Raw genomic sequence first — 11,304 nt, forward strand, 5'->3', positions numbered from 1 at the left:
CATGGAGGAGCCGGGCGGCTGCCGTCGGGGGGCTCGGGAGCGGGGCGCCGCTCGGGCATCGGCCCCGCTGCAGAGCCCCGCGCAGGCTGCTGCCTTTCTCTGCCCGCTGCCCGCCCCGTCCCCGGCTYTCCCGGCTCCGGGACGAAACGGCGCTTCGCTGTTTAGCTCGCGAAGGGTGAAGCAAGCGCGAGCTCGCCCGCGACGCCGGCAGCCCCCGAATCCCGCTCGGCCCTCGGAAAGCCGCGAGCGTCTCGCGCGGCTGCAGCGAGCTCGGGCTGAGCCGGGTCTGCGCACGCTGGTTTTTTTTGCGTGAACTAGACCAAAAGATGCTTTGGGGAGGGGAACGAAGACGTTTGCCTCTAAGGAAACGACGTCGAAGCGGTGTGCGACGGGGAGAAAGCAGCAGGGCCGGGGCGCGGGGTGGGCGACGCTGACCCCGCTGGTGCCAAAACCATCGCTGATGAGCGCTCGGCGCTTTGATCCACGTGCAGAAAAGGAGCCTAGGTCTCCAGCCAAATAAAAATCATCATTAAAAGGAGGGGGGGGGGGAAATAGTAGTAATTCATTGTGCTGTTAAACAAACCTTGAGCCTTTCAGGCAGGGAGAAAGGGGAGGAGAGAGTTTATGGGCAGAAGAAAAACAGCGTATTAACAGGGAAAAAAAAATCAAGGTTGGTTGATTTTTGGGGATGAAATGGGGGCTCGCGAATGCCTGACGTTTTTGCGGCAGGAAACGTGCGATATTCGCAGCTTTTTTAGCATGCTGCTTGCAAGAGCCCGGGAAGGTCGGATCCACCAGAACTTCTGAGGGAGCCTCTGGGGAGCAAAATGCAGGAAAAGGAGGAAAACTGGGACAACCGTTAACCTGCTCTGCTGTGGGCCTGGCAGAGAAGGGTTAAGCGAGGCGGTTGATTGCTGCAAGCCTTGTCAGGGTTGTACTATTTTTTCTAGCGCATAAGGAGAAGGGAGAGGAGGGTTGAGCAGAAAGGGGAAATTTCCGAGAAAAAGAGGATCTGGAGCGAGATGTGCCCAGCTGCTGCCGAGGAGAGAAACCAACAGGCATAAATGGCCTGGAGACGGCCGAAATCTTGGCCGAGAAGACGCGGACCGGGCGGTTATTTTCCACCTGCCTCCCCTCCCCGGTTCTGTAATCCTGGCGCAAAGTAGACAAGTGGAGTTGGAGCCGAAGAAGGGAGGTTAGCGGATTTTCTCTTTGGAAAGAGAAGGGGGAGAAAAAGAAATTAGGGGAGAAAAAAAATATATATATAGGGGAAAGGTGGGTTGGACGTGCCCGCGCCGCGAGCGGGCGCCCCGGGCGGCCGGGCTGCTCTCCCCATCGGCCGGCCGGAGCGGCGAGGGCCACGAGCCGCCGGGGGCCTGAGCGTCGCCGTCCCCCCCTCCCCGGGGGGAAATCTGCCCGCAGCACCCGCCCGCGGGTGGGTTATTTCGGGGGCAGGGGGAGAGGGGGAGAGGCCGTGGGTACCGCGGCCGGGATGCTCCCGAGTCGGATTAGGGGCAGGCGGCYGCATCGATCGGAGCATCCTTCCTCCCGGTACCCGGCCGAGCACCCTCCGCCGRCGGGGGCTGCGGCGCTCCCCCTGCGCTGCCTCCCCGGGCAGCCGCCGCGGCGCGACGGGGCTCGGCGGGGCGGGGGGGGGTGGGTTTTTTTTTTGTTTGTTTGGTTTTTTTTGCTATTTCTCCCCCCCCTCCACCCCTCTAGCGCGCTCTCCCCCTCTTCCCGCGTTGCAGTGCAGGCTTAGCCAGGCGTCGGGAAAACAGCTCGCGGGGAGGGGGAAAAAAAAAAGACAAAAAGGAAAAGGGGGGGCTGCCCGGAGGACCTGGGGGCTTTGCGGATGCTGCCAGCGGCTTCCTACCTTCTCGCTGTTTTTTGCAGGCGATGCCACACCTCCCGAGGACACTGGGGACATCGGGTTTTGCTGAGCTTAGCATCTTCCCGCCGCCGTACCGAAGGCAGCAGACAGACGCTCGTCTGCCCTGAAGCGCGGATCTGCAACAGCTCCCGAGGAGACGCGCTCGCTCCGTCCGTCCTTCGCCCTTTCCCTCTCTCTCTTTCTCCGGTCCAAACCATTACGAGACCCGACTTGCACCAGCCGTGAAGCCGCCCCCCTTTTTTATCCCGTCCCTTCTCCTTTTCTACGATGACTCACCATTATCTTTAACTTTGAAGAGAGAGGAAATTATGGGGATCTTGGAAGCCCGTGTTTCTCTCYAGGATTTTCCCCAGGGTCAGATAAGCGGTGTTACTAAGAGCCACTAAGATTTGCCTGCTCCAGGTAATGTGATTTGTTTTCTGTGTGCCACGGTGGTTTGCCGAGAATGACAGGAGCCGGGACGCCGGCGGCCGAGCCGGGCGCCGGCAGCGGTCCGCGGGGCGCCTAGGAGCCGGCGGCCCCCCGAGCCGGGCGGCTGCAGACCCCCCGCCTTGGCTCCGCGTTAGGGAAGGCAGCATGTTGCCTCGCGGCTGGTCGGCCAGGGCAGGAGGAGCGGGAAGGTGCCGGAGCGGAGCCCTTAGCGCTTTCCCGGAGGCTGGCGCCGGATTGCCTGATACTGCACGGTTCAGCGTTAACCCTTAGCTGCATGCCTGGCATCGAGCCGACACGGTAGCCGCCTCTCCCGGGCACCCAGCGTGGTCCCCGCACCCGTTTAGGGCTGCATTTGTTTTCCTTCCTTTCTTTCTCTTCCTTCCCCCTTTTATTTATTTTTTTTTAATTTTTTTTAGCCAACAAAAGTTCTGTTTTGCTAACGCCAGTTTTTTGGCATCGGTTTTGGAGAGCTGGAGGCTTCCTCGAGTGCCTTCCCTTGCACCCAGGGGGTTTAGATGGGAGTTTTTGAACTCTGGCTCAAGGAAGGTGGTAGACATGCTAGCAAAGGGAGCCGTTCTCCTCCCCCTCCCCAACTTTATTTCATCTCTCTCTCTCTCAGCAGGGGCAATTTTCTTTCCTTTTTTATTTTCTCTGTTTTATCATCCCTTCGCCTTTTCATGAGACACTTCCACACCTACGTACCTGTCCTTCTGCAGGATAGTAGCCTTGCCCTGAGTCCGATCCCACCGCCGGGCACTCGGAAGAGTTTAGCCTAAGGATTTCTTTTAAACCTAAATATGACAGTTGCTACCGGAGATCCTGCAGATGAAGCTGCAGCTCTTCCCGGTCACCCGCAGGACACGTATAACCCCGAGACCGACCATGAATGCTGCGAGAGGGTGGTCATTAACATTTCGGGTCTGCGCTTTGAGACGCAGCTCAAGACGCTAGCCCAGTTTCCGGAGACCTTGCTAGGGGATCCTAAAAAGAGAATGAGATATTTTGACCCTCTCCGGAACGAGTATTTCTTTGACCGGAACAGACCCAGCTTTGATGCTATTTTGTACTACTACCAGTCTGGTGGGAGGTTGMGGAGGCCTGTTAACGTGCCCTTAGACATCTTCTCGGAAGAGATTCGGTTTTACGAACTAGGGGAAGAAGCGATGGAGATGTTCCGGGAGGACGAAGGCTACATTAAAGAAGAGGAAAGACCGTTGCCTGAGAACGAGTTTCAGAGACAAGTGTGGTTGCTCTTCGAGTATCCTGAAAGCTCAGGCCCTGCCAGGATTATAGCTATCGTCTCCGTCATGGTGATTTTAATCTCCATCGTGAGCTTCTGCCTGGAAACGTTGCCCATTTTTCGGGATGAGAACGAAGACATGCACGGCAGCGGGCTGAGCCATCCGCCCTACTCCAACAGCAGCATGGGGTACCAGCAGTCCACCTCTTTCACAGACCCCTTCTTCATCGTGGAGACACTTTGCATCATTTGGTTCTCCTTCGAGTTCTTGGTGAGGTTTTTTGCCTGCCCCAGCAAGGCTGGGTTTTTTACCAACATCATGAACATTATCGACATTGTAGCCATCATTCCCTATTTCATCACCTTAGGGACGGAGTTGGCTGAGAAGCCAGAGGATGGTCAGCAAGGCCAGCAAGCCATGTCGCTGGCCATCCTCCGAGTCATCCGCCTGGTGCGGGTTTTCAGGATCTTCAAGCTCTCGCGGCACTCCAAGGGGCTGCAGATCCTGGGGCAGACTCTCAAGGCCAGCATGCGGGAGCTGGGCCTCTTGATATTTTTCCTCTTCATCGGCGTCATCCTCTTCTCCAGCGCCGTCTACTTTGCAGAGGCAGACGAGAGCGAGTCCCAGTTCCCCAGCATCCCCGACGCCTTCTGGTGGGCCGTGGTTTCCATGACGACCGTTGGCTATGGCGACATGGTCCCCACGACCATCGGTGGGAAAATCGTGGGATCCTTGTGTGCCATCGCTGGCGTGTTAACGATTGCCTTACCGGTGCCCGTCATAGTGTCCAACTTCAATTACTTCTACCACCGGGAGACGGAGGGAGAGGAGCAGGCTCAGTATTTGCAAGTAACCAGCTGCCCAAAGATCCCTTCTTCCCCTGACCTAAAGAAAAGCAGAAGTGCCTCTACCATTAGCAAGTCCGATTATATGGAGATTCAGGAAGGTGTAAACAACAGCAACGAGGATTTTCGGGAGGAGAACCTCAAGACAGCCAACTGCACCCTAGCTAACACAAACTATGTTAATATCACCAAAATGCTAACCGATGTCTAGTTGCTAACGCCCAGTCCCGTATTTAAAGCTGAAGTGGAGCAATTGCAGATACCGAGTGCTGCTCTGCGTCGTAGTCAACACAGTATTTCCTTACGGTGTATATTTGGTTCTGCATGGGAAGCAATAGCCGTGTGAGTGACTTTGCAACCTTTGGTTTCCACGCTGAGTAAGCCGTCGCGCACCAAGCGTTTTGTTTCTCCGCTCCCCGTCGCCGGCCCGCGGTTTTTCCAAAGGCGCGGAGCGGTTAAGGCACGCTGGGGCGCCCAGCATCCTGCCCCCCCCCCCCCTCCTTTCCCGTCTCCCTGCGGGGAGGGCAGGCAGGCAGCTCCCCGGCCTCGGGAACGCTTCAGGAAGGGTCCAGGCAGGGCTTGGGGAAGGGGCAGGAGCTCCCGGGCGGCCGAACGACTTGCCGGCTCGGCTTTCCGCCTCGGGGAGACCCCCCGGCGCCCGGGCTCGCGTTTCGTAACGGAAAATGCTGCATGCTGCAATAGTTTTTCCTCCGCTGCAGTACGCCAGCGTGAGGCCCCGGGGAGGGATAATTAGTCTGGCAGAACATTATTTATTAAGTCTTAAATTTTCGATGCTGGCCGTCGGGAGGGCCAAGTAAAGAAATCAAGAGCTTGGATTTTCTTTCCTTATTTAGATGACACTTCCATCACCACTGTTTCCAGGATCACCAAAGACACCTCCACTGACACATTGAAAATGAGTTGGAAAAAAAAAAAGCATCTTTTATATATATATATATATAAAAATATATATATCTCTATATAAAACTGGAGCAACTATGCTGTGGCCTATAATATATTTATACTGCAGTGAAATTTAACCAGTAATACAGTACAGCTGCATGGGTATTTGTTGCATGAATCTGAATATTTAATACACACACAAATATATATTTTCTTAGTAGACTATACAGGATTCATGTTTATAGTGTTTATAGATTCTCCAGCGGCTTGACGGAGATTCACAGGAGTCCAAAAAAAAAAAAAGAAAAAAAAACTCTATTTAAAAAAAAAAAAAATAGAAAGAAATCCCACCCGGCGGCTCGGGGAAGGCACTGCGGTTTGCCAGCGAGCAAGGCAAAGGCTGCGCGGCCGGAGCCGCGCGCCGCGAGTGGAAGGAAGGTGAGCTGAAAGTGAAACACCTGGGCTCATCATGGGGCGAGTAATTAGCCATTAATCTGGGTGTCAGGAGCAGACGGTACCGCCGAGCGGAGAGGCAGCGGAGGCCGGGGGGGGAGTCGGGGAGAGCAGCCGTTTTCAGCCGTTTTGAGCCGTTTTGAGCCGTTTTGAGCCGTTTTGAGCCGGTTTCCCGCACGATTACCGCGCGCGCGTGTGTGCGTGGATATTTAGAGAGCGGCTATGGGCCAAATCCTCAGCAAACGCCGGTGCCCCGGCGCTGCGGGCTCCGCGGGGAGCGGGGCGATTCGCAGGGTCGCCCCTGCTCCTGCCCGGGTCCCGGCGCCGTCGGGACTTGCCGGGAGCCGCGCTCGCGGTGGGGGGGGCTGGATCCCGTTTGCTTTCCCCATGCCGCTCCCGATTTCCTTGCGTTTTCCCGCGTTGGGGGACGAGCCCTGGAAGAGGCGCCCCGTTCGCTGCCCGGGCCGGCGGAAAGGGAGGCAAACCTCCTCGGAGGGGCCGGCAGAGCATCCCCGGCGGAGGACGCGGTTTAGCGACCCGCAGAAACCGCGCGCTCCGGCCGGGGTCGGGTGCGGGCGGCCCCGCGGGCGCGAACGGAGCGGCCCGTCGCCGAGCGTGAAAGCGAGCCCCGTCCCCCCCTCCCGGCCCCGCAAGGCAAAAATAATAATCACACTAAAACAACGGTGCTAGCGTATTCTACAGCAATGGTTCAAAATGCTGCTCTGGGCCTGATTCGTCTCCCGCGCTGCTGCGGCTCCGCTCATCCGAGCGGAATCGCTCCTGATTTTTAGCGATTGATTGATTCAGGCCTGGCTATAATTATTCCTAAGTGTCCATGGTTAGTGCACAAGAGTCCCGGCTTCTGCGCGCTGCGGAGCACCATCAGCGCCGGTGCATCCCGCCGGGCCTGAGCGGTGCTGAGCACCGCGCAGCATGGGGCCTCCAAGGTGTCTCGAGTTACGTTGCGTTGTGTTAGGAATCTTTTTCTCCCTCTTTGCTGATGCAACTCTAAACTGGGTGTTCCCGAAGCCCAAATCACTTTTAACACTTTAAAGTACTATGGAAAAGGGAAAAAAAAAAAAAAAAAAAAAAAAAAAAATGAGGAAGCAATGCAATCGCAAGCAATAAATCTCTATTTCCGAGCTCATCCTGGAGAGCGGTAGAGGGCTGGCGCAAAGCAGCTGCTCGGGCACGGTTCCCGGGGAGGCCAGCCAGCCTCCATCCACCCGTCCCGGGGCCGGGCCGCGCGGCGAGGCGAGCGCGGCCGCGTTGCGGGCGCCTCCCGGCTCGGCAGGGCCGACGGCACGCTGCCGGCCCGTGCGGGGCACGCGCCCGAGCCCGAGGCCGGGTTGCTGCGGGCTTTTTTGGGGGATGCCGGCGCTGCCGCGCGCGACTTTGCAAAGCGCCAGGGGCTTCGCACAGTTTGCCTCTCGGCGTCTCCAACCCTGGAAGATCTGACCGTGGCCGTGCCGTATCCAGAGCCTGCTCCTTTCCCGAAATGCCGAGAGCCTCTCGGGAAGGGGAGAGCGGCTGTTCTTCAGGAAGGTGGAAGATTTTGTGTTGCGCGGTTTTGCAGGAGGACAGAGGCTCCCGTGGCCCCAAGGACTTCCCAAGGGCGGGCAGGAGGGGAGCGCGGTTGCGTGGTTCAGCTCAGACGGACCCAGACCCCCGCGCTGAGCTGCAGGTGCCAGCCAGGACCGGTGTCCCCCCCTGAAGAGCCGGGCCTGATGCGTGAGTGTCACGGGGGGCCACGGTCAGAAAGGAGCTGTCAAGTCGCAGAAAGCAGGAGGGTCTAGATCTCTCCCCCGCGTGGAGAAATGATTCCCCTATAGCTTTTAATGGGATTTGTGCCTGCAGGTCGGAGCTCAAGTGCTATTTCTAGCTTTGTTTCTGACTCACTGATGTGATCTTGAACCAGTTTTCAGGAGGAGACTGTGATTTTCTCTCTCTCTCTCTCTCTTTTTTTTTCTTTCTTGAGGAATTTGGTTTGAGAGGCTTTGGGCCTGCTTCTGCGGCGATACTGCACATCCAAAACTCCCCTTGACTTTGCAAGGAGGCAAAAACGAGGTGCGAAGTTGCTCACATTGAATGTAGTGGCTCAGACTGGCCAAAATAAGGGGTGGCTGGCAGGGGAGCGAGATCCCATCCACGTTAGGCTCATAAAGCATAAGGCCACCTAACCTAGATGTTGTGATCCTCTTTTCTCCTCCTTTGGAGATACCCATCTCTCTCCATGGATGATACAGAAAAATAAAACTTTCTGGTCCTCCCAGATACCATGGGTAGGTATCTAGAGGAGACAGCACCCATATTTTAAGAGTTTTATCCTTTGTGCCATGGCCACGATTATGGCATGGGTCCCTTTCTGACGTGCAACCACATGGTCAAGCCTGCAGGCAACCCATCAGCCCACTAATAGCTTCCAAAATTGCTGCTAAGGGCACTCAGGTGAGGTTCATATATTGACTGGGCACCACCAAGCAATTAGGAAAAAAATTATCAGTGTGCGGAGATGCATTTTAGTGGGAAAACTGATCTCCACAGTGACATTTTGTGGTGGAGTCCATCAAATCTGAACACCGCTCTCCCAAGAAAAGGATCCTGAGATTGATGTTATGAGCGTGTAGCACGTGGGTGTATAAATATGGGCATATTTGTGCATAAATACACAGAAGGAGAGAAAAAGACAGAGGAGGAGGAGGTATTTTGGGAAGGGCCCTGGCTTTGTTACCAGATAATTCCTGGGTCAGCCGCTGAAATTGCTGCTGGAGGCTCCTCGTCCCTCCGGAGCTTGCAATACGTCTCGAGATGGGCCCAAGCAAAGAGAGGGACCCAGATTTTGTTGTAGAGGTGGGGCCCAGGTCAGTGCCCAGCTCATGTCCGTCCCCAAACAAGCAGCTTTGCAACACCTGGACCTGGATCCCGGTTCCCATTTTGGGCCCGTTGCTCACGTTTCCGTGACCCTGCAGGCAAAGCCAAACTGAAATCTACGGGATTTATTTGCAGTGCAACCACGATGCGGGGTGGGATACTTTTTTTGGGTAAAGGTTTCAGTTCCCTCAAGCCATCCTGTTTTTCTGGTCCTGGGGCAATGGGGAGAAGGATCCCGTCACCCCACTGTGCCTCTCCACGTGCCCCCTCCGGCGTGGGGCAGGACGGCTGCGGCCACCTTGGGTCTACGTTCACAGGGGTCCTGGCAGTAAGTCTTTGGTTCCCAACCCCGAGCCGTTCGGTTTTCCACCCAGAAAAGGCTGCAGGTCCTTCCTCCAGCACTGGGCCTCCTCCAGGTCCGACGTACCTCTCCGTCCCGTCCGTCGGGGCTGGCTGCTGCTCACCTCCCTCGAAGGGGGACGAGGGCGTCTGTGCACAGGCTGACGTGACCCCCCAGCCTGACTGTCCACGGCGACAGACGAATTCCTTAGCTGTGTTTCTCTTCCAGCAACATTTTGGCCTCAAGGAGCTGCAGAGTGTCGCGTGCCAACGGTCGCGTGCCAACGGTCTCGTGCCAAGGTCCACGCGGGTGGCTACAGCCGCGCGGGAACCACGTACCCTTTTCAGACTTGTATGGCTGTTCCGGGTTTGGGGCTGGGGATTTTTTTTTTTGGGGGGGGGAGGGGGATTCAGTGGGGTTTTCAAATTTTACCGTCGCGTATGAAACTGTAATTATTCGTTTGCACTTGCTCCTTCGTTGCTTGAGCCTGCGCTGTTGTCCTCCAGTGTCATGCACTAATCATTGCTGGGAGCTCAAGGGAAAACAGGGGCCTTGGCTCAAATCCGTGCGTGTTGCCTAATTTGAGCGTATCAATAGGAAGAGGAAATCCAAGAAGGACTCGTAATACCGATGCTGGAACTGAACCTTTTGTTTCCATGGTTACGGGAGAAGTGGGACCAGTAACGGAGAGAGGCCTATACACTGTTAAAGGAGGACTCGGGGGAATTTCAAGTCATTTAACCATGCGTTTGCTAGGCACAAATTTAGACACCAGCTGTATCTGAATTGCACAGTGTGTATAGACGTTACTGCTCTTATTGGCGACTCGTGGGTGTCCTCGGGGTCGTGGGGCTCGTGCGGGCCGGAGACACCCAAGTCAATAAGGCTGAACATTGTATATAGGTATACAGGTCTGTGTACATACATATTCCAAATGAGCATTTGCTGTCTGGTTTATCATGAGTGTATATAATTTATTCTTCACAGAGTATCACAATTTTTGTAAATATCAGCACTAATTAAGAGAAAATAAATATGTATATTATTGAGGAGTTATTCTGCTATCCGGTCTGTGGCGGGTGGGGAAGAGGAAGACAAGCGGATACGATTTTGGCAGGCGGGTTGGGTTCTCCGTGGGGTGCACACCACGCTTGCACACCTCAAGGGACGTCTCCTAATCGGGTGTCGAGGCTGAGATCGGTTTTTCTCGTGGGCTGCGGGAAGCCGGGATGGGTTTCCCCGGGGGAAGGCTTTGGCTCGTCTTGCAAAGAAACCGTTTCCCTGCTCCATCCCCAGGGAGCAAACGTGGCAGCGTTTCCCCCCGCCGCGTTGCCTGCTCCTCTCCCTGCTTGGGGGGAGCAGAGGGGAGGGAAGAAGGCAGTCGGCACGTGTTTTTCGGGGATTTAGCCGATCTCCGGCAAAGGGAGACCAAGATGAGACCTGAAATGCAAGTGATTTGTCTCAAATACGCCAGCGCCGGGCCCTCCTGTGCCCTGAACGGCTTGGGGCTGGCTTGAGCTTGCCGCTGGCTCGGCTGAGTTCGCAGGCTGGGTCCAAGCAGGCAATTAATCCCCAGGTTGCCATGGTGCCGCCTAACATCGCACCACGAGTTTCCCGGTGCCAGCGCGTTGCTGATTGCCAAAAATGTGCTTTCCAACAATTTCACCTAACGCGCGCAGATGAATCGTGCCGAGCTGAACTTCAGCCTGTGCGTCCTCTTCCACGTGGACCTGCGAGCCACCGAGGTTCCCCAGCCAGAGCAGCGCTGAAGCCGTCTGATGGTGGGGAGCTGCCAGAGCTGAGACATTGTCTACGGAGTGGCGGGCAGCAAACTTGGATCCTACCATGGCTGCGGAGTGAAAAGTAAGGCTAAAGTGCCAGCGTGCATTAATTGTGCATCTACACCACACACTCCTCAGCTGGGTTTGGGGATAGCCTTTTTCCTCCTATCTTGTCCCACAGGGATAGTCTCAATCAGGCTGGAGAGAGCTTGCAATGAGCCGGGAGTGAAGGCTGGACCTGAGCTTTAGGGAGACTGAGATTTGCTGTTTTTCTCCCCCATATATTGAAAAAAAAAAATCTTCTCTTGCAATGGCCACAACCATGTCTCCCTTGAAAATGTCCTACCCTGGGCACAGCTTGTTTTGAAATAATTAAAAAAAACCCAACTCTGCTACACTGAGATGGGACTTGTGTCACTGAAACAAGTGAATCCCGTCTCAGAGAAGCCCTGTTTGGCTCAATGGCCATCCCCAGCTCTAGACCCACAGAGGATTCAGCAGCAAGAGAATGAACCCAGGATGACTCAACTCCACGCTGTAACCATTC

At 55.7% G+C, this 11,304-nt stretch overlaps 1 protein-coding gene across 1 annotated transcript; it reads left to right on the forward strand.

Annotated features, from left to right (window-relative positions):
* The first annotated feature begins 2,844 nt into the window (after positions 1-2,844).
* Positions 2,845-4,891, forward strand: KCNA2 (potassium voltage-gated channel subfamily A member 2). Its single transcript, XM_085302307.1, has one exon. It carries the CDS (start codon positions 3,121-3,123, stop codon positions 4,618-4,620), a length of 1,500 nt encoding a protein of 499 aa, XP_085158433.1. The 5' UTR covers positions 2,845-3,120; the 3' UTR covers positions 4,621-4,891.
* The last annotated feature ends 6,413 nt before the right edge of the window (positions 4,892-11,304 follow it).

Source organism: Rhea americana, unplaced genomic scaffold, assembly GCF_003343005.1.
Source record: "Rhea americana isolate MKP2758 unplaced genomic scaffold, rheAme1 scaffold_189, whole genome shotgun sequence".
NCBI classification, from domain to species: domain Eukaryota; kingdom Metazoa; phylum Chordata; class Aves; order Rheiformes; family Rheidae; genus Rhea; species Rhea americana.